This window comes from Canis aureus, chromosome 9, assembly GCF_053574225.1.
Source record: "Canis aureus isolate CA01 chromosome 9, VMU_Caureus_v.1.0, whole genome shotgun sequence".
Lineage (NCBI taxonomy): Eukaryota > Metazoa > Chordata > Mammalia > Carnivora > Canidae > Canis > Canis aureus.
This window is the reverse complement of record NC_135619.1, coordinates 52,478,740-52,502,248: the sequence shown is the minus strand read 5'-3', so window position 1 is coordinate 52,502,248 and position 23,509 is coordinate 52,478,740. Positions and strand designations below refer to the sequence as shown.

The 23,509-nt window shown below is 39.3% G+C and overlaps 1 protein-coding gene across 4 annotated transcripts in view; it reads right to left on the bottom strand.

The window, feature by feature from the left end:
- Positions 1 to 3,731: 3,731 nt before the first annotated feature.
- GPATCH2L (G-patch domain containing 2 like) overlaps positions 3,732 to 23,509 on the bottom strand; it is a 55,758-nt gene continuing 35,980 nt past the window's right edge. For 3 of the 4 annotated variants that reach the window (XM_077910090.1, XM_077910088.1, XM_077910089.1), the window contains 2 exons: positions 15,029 to 15,123; positions 3,732 to 8,730 (listed from right to left, as the gene is read on the bottom strand). In XM_077910090.1, coding sequence (XP_077766216.1) covers positions 8,570 to 8,730; positions 15,029 to 15,123 — 256 coding nt within the window. In that variant the 3' untranslated portion in view covers positions 3,732 to 8,569. Of the gene's footprint in view, positions 8,731 to 12,866; positions 12,995 to 15,028; positions 15,124 to 23,509 lie in introns of all 4 variants that reach the window. The other variant, XM_077910092.1, reaches the window with a different exon arrangement.

The window sequence follows — 23,509 nt, the reverse complement described above, 5'->3', positions numbered from 1 at the left end:
ACCAGGAGCAACAGGTAAATGGAGCAAAAGAGTGTCATGAGACACCCAGTTCCAGGCCTAGTGGCACAGTTTATTTCAGATATACATGGCCACCGTGAAAAAAGCAGTACAGGGTGTTACTGGGAACAGAAAGTCTAGCACCAAACTTGGGAGTTTAAATGCTGGCTTACACTGATTTTACTATGTGACTCTGAGCAAGTTAATCTCTAACTACAAGCATATTTCATTAAGACAGACATAAATTTATCTACCTTAGAGTTGAAGATTGAGATGCTGTTGACAAATGGCATATAATAATAACTCAGTAAATAGTCATTATTATTATTGTTATTAGGGGCTCTGGAAAGGGTCAGGCTGGCTTCAAGCAGAGTATATCTAAGGACCTTAGGAATATCCTGCTTTGCAGCAGCCACCTTCCCCAATAGGTCCCTGAGGAAGACTGGCTTAGTGAGTGCTCAATACATGTTGGTTCAATCAGTAAATAGGAAAATGGCCCTAGCGGACTTTTGTTATTCTTATCAGCCATCCAGCATCTGAACTTGTCTCCTATGTTTGAGGAATTCATCCAACTCCAACAGAAGCTACACATTCCAGATAACCTCATTCTCCCTTCCAGCAGCTAGGACATAAGCTCATGAGTACTAATCAGAGCCACTCATCCCAGACTTTGAAACAGAAACTAGTGATTGAAAGAAGCCAGGAACACAGGATCCCTTCTGGTCAGAGTGGAACCCCTACATATAGTTCCAGAGGTAGCATGCAGTGATGGTAATAAAGTAGAAAATCAAGTTCCACTTTACCATTAGTAGAGCTAGGTAGGGCCTGAAACCCCAATAAATATTCTCTAATAAAGTAAGATCCAACACAGTCAAATCAAAGGTCAAAAATTGGTGAGGAAATGAGTCTGTCTCCCCCATTAAACCCAAACCAACCTCTTACCAGCAGCAGCAAACAAAAACGGAAGTAAGCACTAGGTGGAGGTAGCCTCCTTATATGGAGAAGGCGGCCCAGGCCTCCTTACCAGTCCAAGATCCTGGATAGGAGATAGCAGAAGGAGGACCACAGTTCAAGCCTGACTTTTCATGAATGGCAACTCCAAGAGTAAACAGGGGCAATCCATCTGACCAATGTGGCTGGCAACCTTCCTACCTCAGTGGACCTGGAGGAGAGACAGCGAGAAACGAAGGAAGAAGCGGAGACCTCGAGCATGCTCTCCTCTATGTGCCCAACAATGACTAAGGAATGTAAATGCTTCCCTCTAAGTCCATGCTTTCAGCCAATGCATTAGGTGGTACAGCCAAGGAGCTCATTAGTACATAGGTGTTAACTGAAAAATTGGAGGTGAGAACGGGGACATTCACTCTGTTGGACTGACCTACCAACCGATCTGCACACTATGGAGATGGAAAAAGCAAAGTAGAGAAAAAAAATCAGGAGAGAGCATGGTGAAATAAGCAGAATTCCAAAAAGGGAATAGTTATGCAGTGTGAAGTCATAAGCATCAACCGAAGGGCTACTATATTTTGACAACTGGTGAATCCAGCAAAAACGATTTTAATAGCAGTGAATGTAGCAACCAGGTTTTGGCATGGTGGTTCTCAGCCCCAGCTGCACCATTGTTTTTTTTTTTTTTTTTTTTTTTTAAGATTTATTTATGATAGACATAGAGAGAGAGAGAGAGAGAGAGAGAGAGAGAGGCAGAGACACAGGAGGAGGGAGAAGCAGGCTCCATGCCGAGAGCCCGACACGGAACTCGATCCTGGGACTCCAGGATTGCGCCCTGGGCCAAAGGCAGGTGCTAAACCACTGAGCCACCCAGGGATCCCCATGCACCATTGTTTTAAAAAATGAAGCCTGTCCCACCTCCCAATACTCATGTAATTGGTCTGTGGTCCAGTTGGGGGAATTAAGATTTTAAAAAATCTCCTGGGGTGGTCCTAACATGCAGCCAGGGTTAAAAAACCACTGCTTCAGTGGATTGAGAATTAATGAACAGGAAGTGTAAGTGTATTTTAGTGGTAGTCAAGAGGTTCAAAGGGTTCAAAAAGGTGTTTTCGTTTCAAGAGGGAATCTTTAAACATGTTCAAATGCAAAGCTGTGTCAGGAGTAAGAAGCTATAGCTAGACTGAACAAGGCATCTGATCCAAGAAGAGGGACTCTGGGCATAGGAGAAGGGATTTGTCTTGGGCAGGATAAGAACAAGAACGAAGTGAGGAAGGGTATATGTAAGGGTACACAATTGGGGGTACTCCTGTCTAATGCTTTATTACTTATTAGGGAACGGGGGAGATTAGCTGCTGAGGTTGAGAGAAGGTAGAGGTAAGAAGAGTTAGAAATGGCCACAGTCTGCAATAGCTACTGACAACAAGATTGGGATAAATACTGAGAGCAGTTCAAAATGTTGCCATGATTTTAGGGTGGCAAAGTCTGCATAATCATGACAATTGTTCATGGAAAAATACATGGCCCACTGGGAGGAGCAAGATGTAGAATCTACACATAGATTCTACATAAAATGGGTTCATTGAAGTCAAAGCCATCAAGGCCATTTATAAGTTTTCTGATATTTTTTTCTTTTTCAGTTAAAAACATTTGAATGAGGGATCTGCGAGGGTCAGAACTCACTTCTGGAGGAAAAAAAAACATTTATTTTCATAATTTACATCTTAAAAATCTTTTTATATTCCCATAGTTTGAAAGCATCCAGTAACAACATTATTGGCCAGAGGTATTTTTAACTGGTTTTCAAGATGGAAAAGAAAAATTACATGGTGTTTTAAAAAACTGCAAAGATTGAAAGGAGAGGTTAGCAGCTTACACATATGTGTTAATCATGGTTTTTTTTGCTTTTCTATAAAGTACAATGTTTTAACAGATTTAAAAAAAAAACCCTTCTGGCTGGGAAAACACTGCCCCTCCCAGGGCTAGCTGATTCTTAGCAAAGGATTCAGCCAGTAGCATGCTTTTGATGTGCAAACTAACCAGGTGTGATGGAGCCATACCCCCTCCATCTGGCCTGTTACATTCCAGAAGCAATCACCCCAGGCCCAGGTACCAGATAACCACAGAGTGTATTGCAGCCCAAAGGCCCCAGAATAAGTCAAACTAGCCATTTCTAGACTGTTCACTATGCTTTGCCTTCCTAGAGGAAACCCCAATAAAGGCTCTGGCCTAAACCTACTGCTTGTTCCTGTCTTCTTTCTGCCTCCTGACCCAAACCTGGTGTTCGTCCTGTGGTCCTGAGTGACAAGCCGTGCCTTGTTTCCAGGGCAACTGTAACAACAAACTTCTTTCAAACAAACTTTCTTCTCCAGATCTGAGCCCTCACTTAATCACCTTTATCAATTAAGCCCTACACACAAAACAACATGAACATCTGAGAAATGATACCAGAGAACTCCTCTTTGGCCACACAAATTCCCAGAGAAAACTTGGGTTTGTGGGCATTAGTCATAAATTAGAGCCTAGCCCCATTCATACAAATAAAACCCAAAGAAAAAAATGGTTGTGATTTCATTACAAAGCTTTAGGATTAGAGTACCATATTCTGAAATGCTGAATCCATGAGTTAGACAACAACAACAAAAAATAGAACATGCGATTGCTATTGGCCACCAAGCCCTGTAGAATCACTGAAATGTAAAACAAAGACAATAGTGTGTGATTAAGTGGATCACTGAAAATTGATTTTTACATGCTCTGAAGTACCAAGATTAAGTCCTAGCAAAAAATCACCAATAACACAACAAGTATTTATTATACAACACTATGTACTCAGGATGGTTTTTTCTTCCAATTATTTTCATTTTTGTCAGCCATATTTTAAAGACTTCATCATTATCATGCTGGAGAATACACGACATTTTCCTGGGAATCTAAGATGTAATGAACAAATATCATGAAATCATGGATGGCAGTACCTTACACAAATGTTTTACTGTCTATTGTGAAAAACGACTATCATTCACAGACTAAAAATTCATTGTTATATTTTAAACCACTTTAAAGGTTGTTTCCATCCACCTAAATATAGCCTTGATGGCATTTTTCTCTACATCATTCATTCTCAGTATTTCCAGGAGATCTTTTAAGGGCTTTAAGAAAAAGCATGGGAAACAAAGACATTAACAGTTTCTGCAAAGAATCATTCACAAAACAGGTCTATAGTTATGGAGGGAAATATAAGTGTACCTCAGAGCTTAGGGGGATGCCCATATATTAAAACATTTAAGTACAGCACAGTCTGTGGTTCTCAAATCACTGGCGTGCACCAGAGTCCCCCAAAGGGCTAGTAAGACTGCCAGGCTCACCCTCAGTTTCCGATTCAGTGGGTCTGGTAGGGGCAAGTACGTACTGCTGCTGGTGGTCAAGGGGCCCCAGCACCCCTGACTAAGCATCTCTCCTTCTCTTCCTCATGCTTTCTCACTTTGGGACTTTGCCAAGATTGCCCTCCCTGGTGAACATCTTTGGGATCCGCCTCATTCTTTTATAGTGTGCTTGGAAAAGTTTTCACTCCAAAAACCCTGCAGTTTTGCCAAGTGCTTATCAGGTCTATTTGCGGTGACAGCCAAAGCTCTTCTTCTGGCCCGAGGTCTGTTTTGCTGGGCTTGTTAAAAACCTTACAATCCACACTCTTCAGCAAGATCATTCACTTCCCTTGCTTCTTTTCAATGCTGCTGTTTCCAGGCATTTGACATTCATCTGTTTTGGGATCTTAATGTAGGTAAAAGCATCTCTGGGCCACCTTGCACTTAGTGTCACAGCAGAACCCACCGATTCCCTCACCTTTTCCCTCTGTACCACTTCTTGATGGGGTAGGGACCCATCCTGACTGCTACCACCATTAGTAACTCCACTAGCTGGCATGACTGGAGCAGGAGATAAGAAAATACTGACAAGACAGCTCAAGCGTTAATAAAGGGAGCAGCTGGCACCAATGGCAAACTGCTTTTACCATCTCTCCTGTCACCCCATGCATCAAGATGCACCCTGCAAACTGCACCCCCAACTGGACCATATCCACCACTGGTAGAGTCTGTTCTAGCCACTGTTTTCACCCAGGCTCTGATAAGGCTCACCAGACTTACAGAACACTGACTAGGGCTCCCAATGCTGCTACTTAGCTTTCTCCCTAGGAAACAAAAGGCATATGGTTCAAACCACAGGAATGAAGCCAAACTAAAGAAAAGACCTGAAATGATCAAACTTCACCAGGAGCCCTCACCTGGAGCCAAATGGAGAAGCCCTCACATCAGCAATGACACTGCCAGCCTAGCTCCTTTCACATGACTCTAATTTGTCCGACTCCAAGTGACCTCTGTGATAGCCCTGTTCCTCTGCAGCTCCAGAACTTCCAATGCTGTGGTCCAGACTGTGTTTCTGATGCCAAAATGCAAGAAGATAGATCACAGTCATCTATGTGGGATTCATAAATAGTTTAATTACCTGTCGTCAGTGCGGAGCTTTACTCATTAGCAAAAAGGATGCCACAAGCATCACAGAATAAGAAATTTTATTTCAGCTTTTGGTCATTCTGCTGCCAAATGGCTTTGTTTGCAGCCTGTTTCACAGCTCAGTAAAACAATGTCTGATATTTTTAATTGCATTTGATTTCAAAAGACTTCAAGGTTAAATGCACCTTATTTATCAAGCACACACCACTCAATAAAGATCACACTTTGCCCCACCTAAATTTGGCACCATGTAAACAGCTAATTCCCTCTTCTGCATGGGTTCTTACCAAAAAAGCAACACAAGAGTTGTGATGCAAATGAATCTGTTCCCTTTAAAATGCTGCATCGGGAAAACAATCTCAAATTCCCTTAAATGCATAAGCAACACTAATTTTTAATAATGATGCTCATGCAAGTGGATAATGTCTTGACTTCTGCTCCTTGTAGAAAATACAGAAGATCAGACAGGCAGATTGTGAAGCCAAGCTAGGATAAATCAGAAGCCTGAAATACGTAAGAACTGTGGAACTCCACTCCAGTTACCACTTCTGAGCAGATCAAATACATGTGAGCTCAATGATTATCCTCAAAGGAAGTCATGCTATCAGTTTTTTCAATAGACTATAAAACCTGATTTGAAATTATATCTTTTGTTGAAAGGTAACAGACTACTCAGTGTATGGTATCATACACTTTGCTATATAAAAAATAAATTTAAAATTTATGATTCAAAAAACACTCAATTCTAAGGTTATTCCTTTGGAATTGACTCATAGAAAACAAGCAAAGTAAGTTGGTTAATAATTCTGTCAGCATGCTCATGCAGCAGCTTAAAATGAGGAGCACAATTTACAACCCTGTGTTGCAAAGTATTAATGGCTATTTCTTAGGCAATTAATTTTCTTCCCCACTTATTACAGGGAGATATGGCATTTTTGGATAGTCCCCATTGTATGTATTCAAAATATGTAGAAAAGCATGCCCAAGAAAGATAATAAACATTCATGACACACTGTTTCAAAATTATGGGTCTCAGAGTGACTCAGATCTATCAATGAAAAACAAAAGATTATAACCCAGGGCAGAGGAAGGCTGAAAATCTGGGATTTTAGTCTTGACTCGATCCTGTGATTTTTGGGCAAGTCGCTATACTCTGTGACCATTTTCGTCTCTGTAAAATGGCAGTACATCCTAGAGATGTTTAAAATGTAAACAAAGTTGTATATATAAATTATTTGTAATCACAGGTAGAAAAGAGAACTGCTTGGCAACAACAGTCTAACTGGACTGTGGAGGTCTGAATAAGCCATGATCATAGGACCTATCTCTTAAAGAGCCAGAGCTTAGCGCAAAGAAAATTATGTCCATGGATTTTTCCCTGAAATCCAACAAATTACATCAGAAATGTGTCTGAGGACACGATGGGAACTAGGTAAGAATGCACATATGACAATAAAACCCACCTTCTGCACTAAAACAACTTGGGAGTGCCACTTCATATTCAACAGGCACTTTATTTTCTATACTGCTATGGATACAGCCTCGAGGGATGACAGGAGAACCAGGGGTGACTCCTGGGGATCCTGGGTTGGCTTTAATGCTACTTCTCAACCCCATAATCTCCATCTGTCCCTCCCTCCACCAGACTTCTTGTTATGGACAACTGATGTGTTATCCATCTTACAGAAAGTGCCATTTAAATTAGTTTCAAATCCCCCCTCCAACTAGATTCACACATGTGCCCATCAACAAGGAAATCCTGGCATTAGCACTAAGAAGGACTATCCTTTTTAAAGGGAACAGGAGAGAGCAGCCCACCCTCACATTCTGTATGAGGAAAGAGGACAGCTGCGCTTTGGGGGGAAGGAGGCTCTGTTGCACTCAGCACCTATTCAGGAAGCACAGGAAATACCCAGGGGTGGGGCTGGGAGTTCTGTTAGCAGAGAAGTGGGCATTTAGAGGACCGTTTCTCTGTATTTCAAAGTAAATGTACTCAACTCGTACAAAAAAGAACCCTTCTGTCAACTAGGCCCCTGAATGACAGACACTCTTGATAATACTTTTTTAGAAAGGGCGGCTTCTCTCCAGCAGCTCCAGGCAGTCACTTATTCCTCATTTTGACAAAGGAGCATCCAACTTCAGGCATGGCTGTATATATAACTCCACACGCAGCTGAGCCGTCATAAACACGCCAAGTATAAAGGCGTGTCAAAAAGACATTTTTCTCCCCAAATATGGCCCCCAAGAAGCCATTATTATAATAGAGTGTGAATTTCTGCTACAGGTTATTGACCTATAAGCTAACAATAAAAATCCCATTTAGTACATAAAAGCTTACACTATGACATGAAGTATTAAGACACAATACACAGACTATTTTAAGTTTGCTGAACTAAACCATTTCTTCATTATATTATGAATATACATATCCTTCTATGGGAGAACACCAACTCTGGAGATGAGGCAAAGTATGGTGCAGCTGCTGAAGATCCCATTGGGCCATTTAGAAAAATGGAAGAAGTTCCCACCGTCCATGCTGCTGGTGTCTCCTCTGAAGCTCCCAAATGAGGACTTGGTGAATTTGGCTTATTGGCACTCTCAGTGAATCAAGACCATGCTCAAAGGCAAACTCTATCTCTTATAAACACAATCGCACACACAGGTCTTAACTCAGTGTTTACATCTGTCTAGAACTGGCTACAAATTTGGGACTTCTTCAAATGATATTAAAAGCTCTACATAAACAGTATGCAAAAGCAGTTACTAGTTTTTCAAGAAAAGAGACATACCTGCAAAAAGCAACAGCTCTGTAAAAGGAGCTGTAGGTAGCTGTTGGGACAATGATAACAACATAACAAAGATAGCATAGGATGACCTTTTTTTAAAAAAAAAAAAAATTGCTGCTTCAATACTTTACTTTAAAAAAAAAAAAAAAACAAAACTGATTTCCACAACATGATTTTCTAAGAGAAAGTCCACTGCTTCGTTTGGAAGTAGGATCATCCTGGCGGTGAAAGGACTGGGAATGTCAATTATGTTAAGCAAGACTCTGCAATACCAAGTCTAGGATGCATCTCACAACACCCAGTGGCTCCTGGTGGGTGGAATCCTGCTCTTTAGCTGTATCCAGGGCTCTTTTCCGGTGGCATTTTAAAAAATGTAGCTGCAGCTGAGTCAGTGGCTTTCTCTGCGGCAGAGGTCCTGACCAACCACTCAGGGTTTGGAGGTTTCTGGACCTGTGATGCTGGTGTTGTTGGCTCCACTACATCCACGTGCACTGGTAAGGTGGTTACAATAAAAGGAAGGAAGGAGAGATCAAGGGGAGACAAATTAGAATCAGAGACACATCAATGCACAATTCTCTGAATCCTTTTATTTTATAACTTAAGAACCCAAGAGGCCACATAAGGCTTTTTTTTTCCTCAGTAAAGTATTTCTGTACCTGAGAAAAATGGGTTCAACTGAACAAATATATAAATACAGCACAAATTCATATTCATATACTATAAATTCATAATGTAGTCATGATCATTTATTGCACTTATGTGCCAGGTACTATGCTATGTAGATACTGTACAACCATAATCTGATTTCCTAATGCAAACCCTTGGAGGTAGGAACTGTCATCTCCATTTTCTGGATCAAAACACTGAGGCAAAGATAGAACAGATATGTTGTTCAGGAACCCAACAGAGCTGGTTAAGTAGGTAGCAATATTCAAACTCAGACACTGGACTTCAAGCCCTAGGCTCTTTCTGTTACACGCTACGCCTCCAGTAACACAGTGTTTCCAATAAATAGCATATCATAAGAAAAATCACAAACTCAAGTCCAGCATTTTTCAACAAGGACACCAAAGACATTCTCAACATGATAATCATTGCTTGTGCAGGGTTGTCCTGTGTATCTTAGGACACTTACCATTCTGGACCCCATTCACTGAATGCTAAAAGCACTCCTCAGTCATTGTGATGACCACTGTCCTCACATTTACAAATGCCTCCTGAACAGAATGGTACAAACCACCATCACGCCCACTCTGTTTAGAGCAAATGAACATACACTAAAATACAGCAAAATCTAGAAAATTTTCAGTTTTACCTTCTCACTCAAATAATCCTACTCTTAGGAATGTAACTAGAATAGTAATATTTAAATTGTGGGTCACAAAGTCAATTGGGTAGGTCATGACCAGTAATATTTTTCTTAATGAAAAAGAATAAGATATACAAAAGTGAACTCAAGAATTTCAGATTTACATGTACACTCACATACATATTCAAGTATGAGTTCTTACTATAAGTTACTGCAAAAAAAAATCTGTAGGGTATGACTCTATGGCATATATGCAAGAGCTTCTTGAGGGTAACAGCTTTCAAACATTTTGGAACCTCAACCACAATAGCAAGAAATACATTTGACGCCACAACCCAAATCTCGGTCTTTCCCTCTCACACAAACACATGCACATACATGCTCACTCATTCATATTTAGCTGAAAATAAATTTCATAAAACTGTACCTACAATTACTATACGGTATTCAACTGCAGTAGGGAAAAAAACCCTTATCCTAAGAAAACGTTTTTGCTCTATATTTTTTTTACTACAGTAAAATACACATAACACAAAATTTACCACTGTAATAATTTTTACATGTACAGTTCAGTGGCATTAAGTACACTCATACTGCTGTACAAGCATCACCACCATCCATATCTAGAACTTCTTCACTGTCTCAAATGGAAATACTGTACCTATTAAATACCAACTCCTCCTCTCCTCCTTCCCCAGGCCCTGGCAACCATTACTATACTTTGTCTCTACATATCTGACCATTCAAGGTACCTCATATAACGAATGACAAAGTATTTATCCTTTTGTGTCTGGCTCACTTCACTTAGTATTATGTCATCATCCATGCTATAGCATGTCAGAATCTTCATCCTTTTCAAGGCCAAATAATACTCCCATAGCTATAAGTGTAAACCATATTTTGTTTATTGATTTATCCAGCAAGAGACATGTGGGTCACTTCTACTTTTTAGCTCTTGTGTATAATGTTGCTATGAACTTGGATGTACAAATACCTGTTTGAATCCATGCTTTCAATTCTTTTGGGTATACACTTAGAAACTGAATTGCTGGATCATATGGCAGTTCTATGTTTACAATGCTGAGGAACCACCATTCTCTGTTTCACAGTGGCTGCAATATTTTACATTCCCACTGGCAATGCCCAAGGGTTCCAATTTCTCTATATCTTTCCTAACATTTGTTGTTTCCTGTTCCTTGATATAGCCATCCTAAGGAGTGTGAAGTAACCCAGAAACAATTTTGCACATGGCTCTCCCAGAACAATGCAGTTGTTTTTCACAATAGCATAAAATGGGATATAATACAAATGTCCAGGAATGCTTAATTATAGTATGCTCCTCATATCATACAATGGAATACCATATGTACATGGCAGTAAAAAAAAAAAAAAAAGGACTCTGACAGGATACAACATTAATGATTTTCAAAACATAACTGGATGAAACTTATAACTTATAAAATAAGACATCCCATTTACACAAGTCTCCAAAAAATGCTAACTAGACAATACATTGCTTAGAGAGCTATGTATCTGTTAAAGCTATCTGAAAAAACTCCCAAGGAATGATAAATGATCAACAAAAAACATATTCACATAACCAAAAAACCATATCAGGACAATGGTTACTTAAAAGGACAGTGGGAGGATTTTATAGGTAATGTTCATTTTCTTAAAGTAGATGGTAGGTACATGGATATTTATGCTGTTGTTTTTCTTGACACCTTGTATATCTTCTATAAATGTTTTTATAGCCATTTAATATTTACTGAAAAAAAAAAACACTTTTAACTTTAAAAACCATTTAAATGTTAAAAAGGAGCAGTAAGAAAAAAAAAAAAGGGCAATAAGAATCTGCCCTATGACACCTGAGACAAGGGCTGACCTACAATGGAACTCCTGAATCCCATCACAGGGTAAGAATAATTTTTAGAATAACTGTTTCAGCTTTAAGATTCTATTCACTTATTCATATGAGAAATATCTACTGAGACCATTATCCGTGCTGAGTATTCTTTTAGATGCTCAGGGTACAGAAGTGAGCAAAAGAGATAAAATTCCTGCTCTTGCAAATGTATCTCTACTAGCACTGGCCTGGTATTTGGAATCTGATCTAACTAGTTAACAGATTAACTGCTGGGTACCCTTCCAACTGCTGCTCTACGGGCACATAACCTACACCAGGGACAGGAAGGTCAGAAGAGGCTTTGGGAATGGCCAAAATAGGGCTCTGAATACAATGTCTTTATCATTCGCTTAATTCTCCTTTACCTAGAGCCATGTGTTTAATTTTTGAAGGAATGGGATTCGTACACCAAAGGTTCCATTCTTGTCATTCTGATGAAGAAAAATCATCTCAGAAATGAAATCTGGTTTTCGGGATCCCTGGGTGGCTCAGTGGTTTAGCGCCTGCCTTCGGCCCAGGGTGTGATCCTAGAGTCCTGGGATCGAGTCCCACATCGGGCTCCCTGCATGGAGTCTGCTTCTCCCTCTGCCTGTGTCTCTGCCTCTCTCTGTGTGTCTCTCATGAATAAATAAATAAAATCTTAAAAAAAAAAAAAAAGAAATCTGGTTTTCGAGTTTCTTATGTTTCTTTCTTATAGCTAATCTCAAATCTTAGAGGAAAATAACCCATCTTTTCTTTTCCAATTACATTCTTTAAGAGCATACAGAGCCAATTCACTTCAGCATGAGGTAAAGACTTCCCCTGTTCTGGGCATTCCCTGTTCTGTTCTGGGCATTCCCTGTTCTGTTATTATGGAAACAGAAGCAGGTTTACACAGTTACTTGCTAAAATCCAAGGGTGGTTCTGTGCAGGTTATAAAGCCATAAAGGGAAGGGGAGTGGAGATAAAAAGAAGAAAATAAAGGTGCTACTCTTTCAAGAAGAATCTACTTAATGACCCTAATGAAAAGGTCTTTTTCTCTGGTCTTTCCTGAGTATTAATATAAAAAGACAAGGAAGACAAGTTACTCTTTTCTGCTCTTCACCTCTCTAGCCTTATTAATACCTTTAAATTCAGTCAATCTCAACTCAAAACTTTCCACCATTGGGGGTGGGGAAAAGGGAAAAGATTTGTGGCTGCATGTTTAAGAAAGAAGCTGAATTCATCACAGTGACAGGGGAGAGTGTTGGCAGAGATCTGAGCTATTTATTCTTTTAGGAAAATCCTATAAAGAATGACACAAGGAAGCCTCTATCTGCAGTCGTGTTCATCACACTGGTGAAGAGTCCGATAACAGATGTATGCAGTAGCGTGATTTAGTGCCAGGAGCTGGCCCCTGATGTGTATTAATACAGCGGCAAAGCGGAACGCACCTCTCTTCATCACTCATTTCTATAAAAGAGGTGGAATCCGAGATGGCCCGATGTTAGGCAGAGCAAGCCCATTTGTTCTACTGACTGATGGCGCGGGCTCGGGCTGTGTCCTTCACCTCCATGGGGCACTCAGGTTGTGGATAGAAAAAAAAGAAAATGTTCAGTGAAGCAGACCTTAGTCAACAAGTGAGAGGAGGAGTTGGGCTCAGTAGGAGAAATGCTTAATGCCGAAGTCTTGTTTAGTACCCCCAGTAACATTTCCTGATTTGAGTATGGAATAGGTTTTTAAACTCTTCTCAACAGTTGTCTTCTGAATATTAAAAGCTAAAAATAGAAGCTGGATATTGAGGGGAAGAAAGAACAAAAGATAAAAGAGGGGAGACTGTGTTTTAATACTTCCAATACCACAGACTGGATTTTGATACAGTCTTAATTTGGAACCAATGCTATCTTACATAACACAAAATACCTGAAGTATGTAAGAGGGCAGGCTCACTAGCGTCATAGGGAAATCAATTTGACCTTGGCCCCACAATTTATCATCCATGTGACTTTGGACAAGGGATTAAACCTCTCTCTATAAGCCTCAATTTTCTCAGGTGTAAATTGGGAATAAAAACAGCATCTCCCTAGGAAAAAAAAAAAAACAAAAAACAGCATCTCCCTTTTACTTGTTGCAAAGATTAAGTGAAATAATCCATGCAAAGTAATCAGCTCAGAGCATGGCCATGTAGAAATCACTAGAAAAAATTTATTATAATTATCAGACATGTGATTAAGATTGTCCAGTAAGAACCATTATCAAGCAGCTGCCCCAAACAGAAGCTCAAAGAGGTCAATTTCAAAGTATGTTGAAACTTTCTAAATTAAGGGAGGGGGACAGAGTTTCCTATTTCTGAACTCTACTCTTCACTCATCAATCAACTGATCTGATCTATATAATACATAGTATTTTCTGAAGAAAATAATCTATGATATACTCAGTTTCCTCAGAGTGAATTCACCATCATCAATAAAGTAACTATAGGTATTTCTGATAGGTCATACAAACAGACATGATCTTTTTATCCGGAGCAATTCATCCTCAACTGTATTGAAATAACACAGTATTTCCTGATTACCAATTATGTTTAACTACCTTTTCTTAACTTCAAAGAAAAATACCTACATTCAGTATTATTTCTGATATAAATAGCAACTACCCCCCAATTTTTTAAGGATAACATACATGTAAAGTGTATAAATCATAAACATACAACTCATATATATATGTAAAAATATACATATATATGTAAAAATATATTCCTACCCAGTTGATGACATAGAGCACTTCTCAGACTTCTGATTATGTCCTCTCTTAGTCACTACCCCTTCACCAAAGATAATCACTATTTTGGTTTCCAACCAACAGGTTTTGCCCAGAAAGCTAAAAGGTTTTAACTTGAAAAATAGTTTTTAATTAGAAATTTCATGACTAGTAAAAGTATTAGCACTCTACTACACATAAAAACAGTGAGAAGTTATTATACTATGTACCAAGTAAGAGAGTAAATAAATCCATGTGACTCCTTGGCTACTGAATAAACCACCACCCTAACTGGATTTTCATTAACACAGACCTAATTTCCTATCTGTGCTAGGACAAAAGCACAGATGACTAAAGATTGCTGATTGTAGAATACCGGGATTCAAACAAGCCACATGACACAGTGTAAAAGCACAGATTTCAGGGTTAGAGAGAACTAGGCTTGAATTCTTTTTTTTTAAGATTTTATTTATTTATTCATGAGAATACACAGAGGGGAGAGAGAGAGAGAGAGAGAGAGAGAGAGAGAGGCAGAGACACAGGCAGAGGGAGAAGCACGCTCCATGTAGGGAGCCTGACGTGGGACTTGATCCCGGGTCTCTAGGATCATACTCTGGGCCAAAGATGGCGCTAAACTGCTGAGCCACCGGGGCTGCCCTAGGCTTGAATTCTTAATATGAGTGTGACCTTGGGCAAATTCCTCTCACATTCTCATTTCCCCAAGTAAAATGGAAATAAAATGATCTAGCTTATCATAAAAGTTATATAAAACATAAAGGTATATAAAAGGTATATAAAACATAACAGTGCCTGACACACAGTAGGTGCTCAATAAATGATAACTACATACAGTTACCTGCATTTGGGGTAGAGAGAGATGCTGTGGCCACAGGTTTCCGCTTCCTCTTGATGTCACGTGAACATGGGGGTCCCAAGTGTATGTTTGCCTGTCTGCAGATATGAGAAAGAAAAAACATTGTTTTCACTCTGTAATTCTTATTGTAAGACATTATGTTCAGCCCAGATAAAATCCCTGACCCAATACAGATATACACTAACAAGACAGGCACCATTCTTTGTCATCAAGTGTCACGTACAAGATTATTCAGGATTAATCATAACTCATTCTTTATGCACAATATATACCCATTCTAAACTTCTTACCTAATTTCAGAATAGCAGACACTCAAGATTAATTTCAATAAATGTGTTTCATTACATGCTGATTTTTGTACAATTATTTTTCATAAAAACTATAACTGCAATTGTTCTAAACTCACTAATGAAATACCTACTCCCAAGTGGTAATATATTGAAAAGTTTAATGCTGCATGAACACAGATATTTGCATAGAATTTTAATAGCAATTTTAACCCTTCTATCACTATAAATCTGGATTTATAGACACTATTAAGTGTCTGTATCACAAGTTAAATAAGTTTGATTTCTGTGATTTTTAAAAATATTAATTACTTGCTAATAATATAATCCCTCATCTGAATATTCAGCATACTCTAGTAACAAAACAGTGGGTATTTCAAAGCTTGCAAAAAAGCAAAAGACTGTCTGAAAGACAATGGACTTAACACTAAACAGCTGGTATGCTATTTTAGTTGCCTGAAACTTCCTCCTTCTTCAAACTAGACAGATCCTACCCCTGATTAAGGACCTAGTTGATTCTCACCTTTCCTTGAACATTCAAGGCCTTACTCACCATGAATCATTATTTAACTGGTATACATATATCTTGTTTCCCTAATGAGGCTTAATCTCCTAGAGAACAGGGACCATATTTATATTTCTTTCATAATTTTCCAATGATCTACTAACCTCAGCACAAGGCACTTAGCTGACGGCCATTAAATATCTGTTGACAAGAACTGATATGAATGAATAAAAGTTCTAAAAACCAAATAGTCAACTGTACAGTTAAAAGTGGCTAAAATGGCAAATTCTATGTCATATATATTTACCACAATTTTTAAAAAATAGAGTATGTAACATATAAAAAGGAATCTAGTAAAATTATACCAGACTGAACTCCTATTTGGTAATCCCAGCTGGGGATTAAGTCTCATGGCTTAATGATCTTAATACTAGAACTTCAGTCAAAACTAAGACCACCTAGTTAACAAAGCACCAAGATAACTGTCTGGACAAATTTTCCTATTCAGAGGGCTCCCAATCTGGCAAGCTCCACAGTTTAGAAGCATGCATGGGGGCAGCCCAGGTGGCTCAGCGGTTTAGCACTGCCTTCAGCCCAGGGCGTGATCCTGGAGACCTGGGATCAAGTCCCACACTGGGCTCCCTGCATGGAGCCTGCTTCTCCCTCTGCCTGTGTCTCTGCCTCTCCCTCTCTCTGTCTCTCAAGAATAAATAAATAAAATCTTAAAAAAAAATAAGTAAAAGCATGCATGTAAATATATATTCTTTTCTCTATATGCAAAATCTTAAGAATCAATTCATTTTTAAGCAAGAAAAGAATTTAACTGAAATCATAAGATTTTCGGAATGCAAACAACATTACAATAGGCAGAGATTTACAGTATAAAGCCCATGTTTGGGGAAATACCATCCAAGTCACCTTGTATTGATAGCCCTCTCTTCCATGTGGGAAAAGAGTTAACTTTTAAGTATCCCAAGCCATGAATAGTTAATTCTGAATGCCCAAAGTGAAATGTAAATATTAATGTGTAAAGTAGGGGAAAACAATTCATTTTTTATACCTTATCAAAGTCCTGAGAATAAATCAGCATGTTGGTTTAATAACAAGAAACACAGATGATGGAATATCATAGATAGGCCTTCAGTCTAAAGGGAGAGGAGGTAATTCCCTCTGAAGCCAAAGATACAGACAGAGAAGAGAGTGATTCTCAAAACCAAAATTTGGTTTTTCTTAAAACAGAGAAAGACTCCCATCTTTTTCATAAACATGGTACTGGAGTACATACAGATCTGACCTCAAAATGACCACTTTGCTCTAATCCTTTTTGGTTTTTTTAAAGATTTTATTTATTTATCCTGAGAGACACAGAGAGAGAGAGGCAGAGACATAGGCAGAGGGATAAGCAGGCTCCATGCAGGGAGCCCGATGCGGGACTTGATCCCAAGACTCCAGGAACATGCCCTGGGCTGAAGGCGACGCTAAACCGCTGAGCCACCCAGGCTGCCCCACTTTGCTCTAATCCAATCATCCTTCTCAAGTACTTCAGAAAGAAAAACAAGTCAAATAAAGGGTAGTAAGATATATTCATGCTTCTTTACCTTAAGCTCATTAAAGGACTCTCCAAAACTTTTTAGATTAAACGTTAATATCCTTTCAATCTAAACTATGTTATTAGATGTCAGGACAGTGGTTACCCTTGAGCTGTGGGGCAGAGGGGAGGAGGGATAGTGACTAGACAAAGCACCAGGAGCTTTTGGGGTTCTTTCTGATAATGCTCTGTTTCTGGATCTGGATGCAGGTTACTTGAATGTGATTTCATCATCCTTCATTAAAAAGTCTAATTTAAAAAACTGCAAAACGAAAAACAAAAACATTGCTTCTTCAAGATCGATGCAAAATGTTTAATTTTATGAGATGCAAAATGAAAAGAGTAAGAAAGTACTCAAGGCAGCTTAAGATATTAATTCTTGGAGTATCCACTTGGACTGAACAAAATAAATACTGCCTTTTATTTCCACACCATCCATCATTTTCAGCTTCGTATGTTTGATATATTTCAGTAAGACAGTTAAGGGCCCCTATTATCCCTCCTTTACTGACCTAGTCAGTAACATTTATCTCACATTTTCAAGAAATGACACATTTGGGAATAAAAAGATGAAATCATTTATGTACAAAGATATTTAAACTTTTAATCATTTTAAATAGCAATATGGTGTTTTTAAAAACGCTTATTTTAGTAAAATGAAAATAAGTATTACTTACCTACCACTACACATATAGATCATTACACTGTACTACATCTTAGGGGGTTGCTGCAGATACAAAGACTCAGGTGGTCCTTACCATACTCCGCCCCTTCAGGCCTTGGTTCTTGGATCCCCACTCTGCCCTACTCAGTGATGGTAATGGAGGGCTTCAGGGTTACCTGTTCCTACATTAAATGACCTCTGACTGCTAAGCCTCCAACCTGTTACTTGTTTCTGTGGTAAATATCTACTTCTATCACCCCATTCTCATTCTTCATGGTTGGCCTGAACATTCTAAATCCTTCTAACTTTGAAAATTCTCTGGTGATAACTTAGGAATGAACTGAAGGTTTTGTAAGGAACCCAGCCAGGTAATAAAGCTTATGAAGTCAACCACATTATTTTGTTGTAAAAGTATGTATTTTTCCTTTCTGCTCAGGAGGTTCTTTTTGCTTCGTTCATTGTTCACTGCTTTTACTGAGGTGGTGAACAAGAGACAGTCTCATCCCTATAGGACCTAGTAGCCTAGTCTTACTTCCAGCCACACGGCTTTTCTAGTTACAGAATCTGGATAACAGAGAAAATGAGGCAGGGATAAAGAGAAGCCATGTTCATTCCTAAGACTCAGTTTAATGCTCCTTCCCTCTTAACACATTTCTCTTAAGACCATTTCCAGGTTGGAGAGCTATTTCCTAAGAAGTTAAATAACATTACACCTTAGGTCTGAGTACAGAAGGGATATTTGTCTCTCACTACACCCCTTACTAGTTAAGATATAGGAAAGGAAAAAGAGAAACAGTCAAATTATTACAAAGGACAATAAGACATTTTCCTTCTTTTTGGTTTTAAGTGAATACTACTAATTAGTAGAGTTCACAGCTTGGGAAAAATCTATTTTTCCCTTTGAGGGCTCTGTCTGCCTGGAAGGGACCTTGCAGGACAAAGAGGGAAAGAGACCCAGAAGCCTGGAGACCCAGAGCTTAGAGCTTAGAGCAAGAGGACTTAAAAAGGAGACAGGACATGGAACCTGCCATGCTGTATAGCACATTCCGAACATTAGGACACCCTGTTCAGGAGTGGAGAATAATCCATGTGGTATTGGAAGGGCCCCTTGTGTTATTTTTGGGATCCTGAGCATGGGAGTATGCACCTGCTGCAGCCCCAGCTCCCTATTCAAGAGGCAGTTCCAATTTCCATTTGTCCCAAATAATTCCATATCAATAACTACAGACATAAGAAATTAAGGAAAGGGGAAAAAATATGACCTTCCCCCACTCTTCATTTGGCTCCCTTTCTTCCCAGTGTGTTGTGTCTTTAATTTGTGTTCGTTTGCTTCGATGGTATCTGTCTACTTTCACAAGATAGAAATTGAAAAGGGTCAACACGCAAACAGCTCTCACAAAGGACAGGGAAAGTCAGAGCTTTCCCTTCTCACCAATACACACAGCCCCCTCCCTTGGAGGTATAACAGGTAGAAGATTTAACAAGATTTTAAAAAACTCTTTGTCAAGAGCAGTATACAGTCATTCCTGTGTTGCAAATCATGTACTGTATGTACAGGAAGGGGAATCTTTCAATTATTCAGGGGGCCAAAAGGCTAAGTATCAGTTCGGCTGAAATTTCTACCAGGTGAAAACTTCTTTCTCAATAGAAGTGGCAATGGTTATCAGAATCACGTAAGCAGATTTTTACAAAATATGCATGCCCACCACGCTGGGGTGAGAGAAGAACCAGTAAGCTTCTACCTGCTGTGTAAATTACTGAGTTAAAAAAAAAAAAAAAAAAAAAAAAAGCCAAATTCCCAAAGCCAACCAGTTAATAAAAGATCTAAAAATTTAACCTAAAGAATAACAGAATGATTAAATGAAAATTAATTTAAGTAAAAATGCTGTTCCCTAGTATACAAGCAATTACCCTAGAGAAAAGACAGGCTACCCTGGTTCTGTATCATCTAATCTGGGCCTCGGGAGTTCTTGGGGGCACTCCTCCTTTCACAGGCATAAGTATTTCCCCTAAAAATACCACATCCAGCAGCACTGGCCAAAAAGGACTAATGAGGGGTGGGGTGAGGGGTCGGGAATGAGCATTAAGAGCAACAGATACAGTCTTTAAAAATCTGACTTCAAAAAAAAAAAAATCTGACTTCAGGAAAAGTAACTAAATTCATTTCATAAATGTGAAGGTGAATGCTGAAGATTAGCAATTAATTGAAAGAGTATTCTGTGTATCCACACATAAACACAACATTTCTATTTCACTTTTCAGTGCAGGTAACTGAAAGATCAGGTGAGTTGTTAAAACTGCAGTGTTACTTAGGAAACTGGGCAGATCACTATGTCCCTGGGGCAGGAATGTACTTTTAAGGGGAAAAAAAATTACTTTGAGAAATACATGCATGTTTAATAGAACCAATGTTGGCAAAAAATAACTGAAGTGGCTGCTTTAGATTCAGAACAAAGATGTTTAGAGTCGCTCCTTAGGAGTGAAAACAGTCTTTATCTGTCAATGGCAAGCCAATTTAAGGAATAGTTCACCTTCAAAAAATCACTCAATTTTAAAATCCATTGAAAAGTTCACTTATTTAACATGGAAAACAAAAAAAAAATTTCTTGTGAAAAGGTATTTATTTGCTGTATTTTTTTTCTTAGGCACATACAAACAAGTAATATCGGGAGAAAAAATTATTGATATTTCTAAGGACCAAAGGTCATATATATCATATATTCCAATTATTCTCCTTAATTACTAATCTACTCCCCTCAATTATTGTTAACACAAATTTATGGAGGCCTACCCTATGTAAAGCACTCTGCTGGATGTGGAGAGGGTATACACAAGATGACCGAGCAGAGGGCCCGCCCCCCCAGAGCGACACAGTGAGGAAGGTCGATGTGTAAAGAACAGATACAAGACATTGAGCTGTAATCAAAGAACAAAATGCTAAGGTAAAATGAAGGAAAGGAGGATTAAATTTAGGGAAGTAAATTCCTTCCTTCCTCACATGTGATTTTATCTTTGGGGTTAACTGGCATTTATGAAACACCCAGTAAGGGAACTATTTTCTGAGATTTGCACATAGTATAGGGTCTGGGCCTGACATTAGCAGCAGCTAGTGACAGAAAACCACAATTAGAGGACACAGAGGAGGCTTATCTAACAGGAAGAGATCCCAGCAATTCTAATAGTGTTTTCACTCAAACCTAATCCACAAACCTAACCTGCAGCAGTCAGGGCCAAACAGCTCACTAGCACCTGAAAAGTCTCTGCATGCTCCTTCCCTTGGCTGGGCCAAGGTTGGCATATATCTCAGAGTGGTCACATGCCACCCCACAGGAGCAGAAAAGTTCTGCACCGATCGGAAAGTTGGGTCCATTACAGTGGCCGGAGAGGGAAAATGCTTTCATCGCCCCGCTCAGGCAGTAAGATGCCAGCCAGCTGAGAGCTGCTGTCAACAAGACCATCCGGTGAAGGACAAAAGATTCAAGAGCTGTACACTCTATGACAGGAAGTTCCAGTAGGACAGGGCAGCTTTGTGGACAATATCACAGCAGAAACATTTCCTCACACATGGCCAAGGCTAAGGCACTGAAGAGGTGGGCAAGGGCTGCTGTGCATCACAGCATCCCCAGCAGATATGGGACTAATAAAAGGTTCTTTCCCCTTAGCCCTGAGGTAAAACCTGAGGCTGTTTACTATGGCACCAAAGGTCAAAATTAATAGCGTGAATTGAGTCTTCTTCTTGCTCTTTGAAACTCCTTGTCAAGTGGCATAGCCAGCTGGGCACACAACTCTGATATGCAGATCATAACGTTTGTGAACAGATAAAATGAATTACAATGAGCACAGGCTATCACATTTCAACTCTCTAATGGGAGGAAGGTTTCTCTTTTTTACTCAAACACTGTCCAAATGCCTCCTCTTATAGTCCATCTGAGGCTATTTATGCACCTCAAGAATCTGTACGACATCTCATTAGCAAATGACTCTGGAAGCCAACCTGAAGCTTATAAAGCTGTAATTATCCTAAGGACATGGTAGTAGTGGCAATGTAACAAAAATGATATTAGCTACCAGTATGCTAAATGGTCAAATATTTTGTTTTGATCCCCATTAGCCCAATAAAAAATGAATATTTCCATTTTCGAGATAAGAAAATTGAGGTACAGGAGGTTAAGTCATTTGCCCAGATAAAACCAAGATTCTTATCCAGGACTGCCTCACACTAATACCCACTAACATGAAATTAAAAACTTAAAGAAGGGATAAATGGAAGTGGTATCACCACCCATGATAGAGGAAAGGTCAGGAAAGTTGGAGAAAACTCAAAATTGCCACACGACACTCAAAAACCACAACTGGTGACTTGTGCATCATACAGAGATGTAACATTTGATAAGTTCTAGTTATGGTTTTCTACAGCAATCATGGTAAGAAAAGCTATCCTTCACAATCAATAAATCTCTCATTTTAGGAAAAGCTGCCTCCAGCACTAGCTCCTTATTACCATTCTAGAACTGTGTCCTTGACAGCAATACCACTGCCTCTACCAGAACACCAATCACACCATCTGCTGTTTGAGCAGCAGCAATTCCTAACATGGATAACAAGTATCACTACTTTAATACAACATCCCAATACCAGCAACCAAAACAACCAAACCAAAACAGCTGGTTTATGAAGTTCATCCATGTACCCTGCCAACTACCCAAACACCTACCCAGCAAGTGAATCACTATGTGCTGGGCACTGTGCTAGATCCTGACATTCTCTTCTTCACCTCAGAAGTCTTCCAAAGTGAAGATTAGTCCAGCATTCCACCTTCCATAAGGAATCACCACACAATAACAAATCAAAGAGCTCATGCTGAGTATGAAATGAGATTTCCTATTAAGAAAATTACAAAGCACAGTCATAAAATCATATGCATTTAAGACAACAGTTCATAACCCCAGCTGTGTATTAGAGTAACCTGGCAACTTTAAAATAATGCCAATGCTCAGGCCTCATCCCAAATCAGTTAAATCAGAATCTCTGGAGTGGGGTTCAGCATGGCTATATTTTTTAAAGCTTTTCAGTGGATTCAAAAGTGCAGTGAGAGTTGAAAAACACCAAATTTAAGTATTTCTAGAGTGGTATTTCTGAAAACCTCATAGCCCATAAATCTATCAGGTGGTACAAAGACCACAAAGACCCCCTTACTGATCCATTGCACCTGCCATCTGGGCTGTATTAAAATAATACATCAATACAGTGTTCTCTTAAAATCACAGTCCCATCATTTCCTTGTTTTTAGCAATGAAATACTAATCAAAAGAGTACCTGAGGTTACCCATGGCCTCCCAGTGGCCCCCAGGCCTCACCCTGAGAACCAGAGCTGAATGGCTCCAGTAGTGAGAGGGTGGTTGAGGGGTCCTCAGCCTCT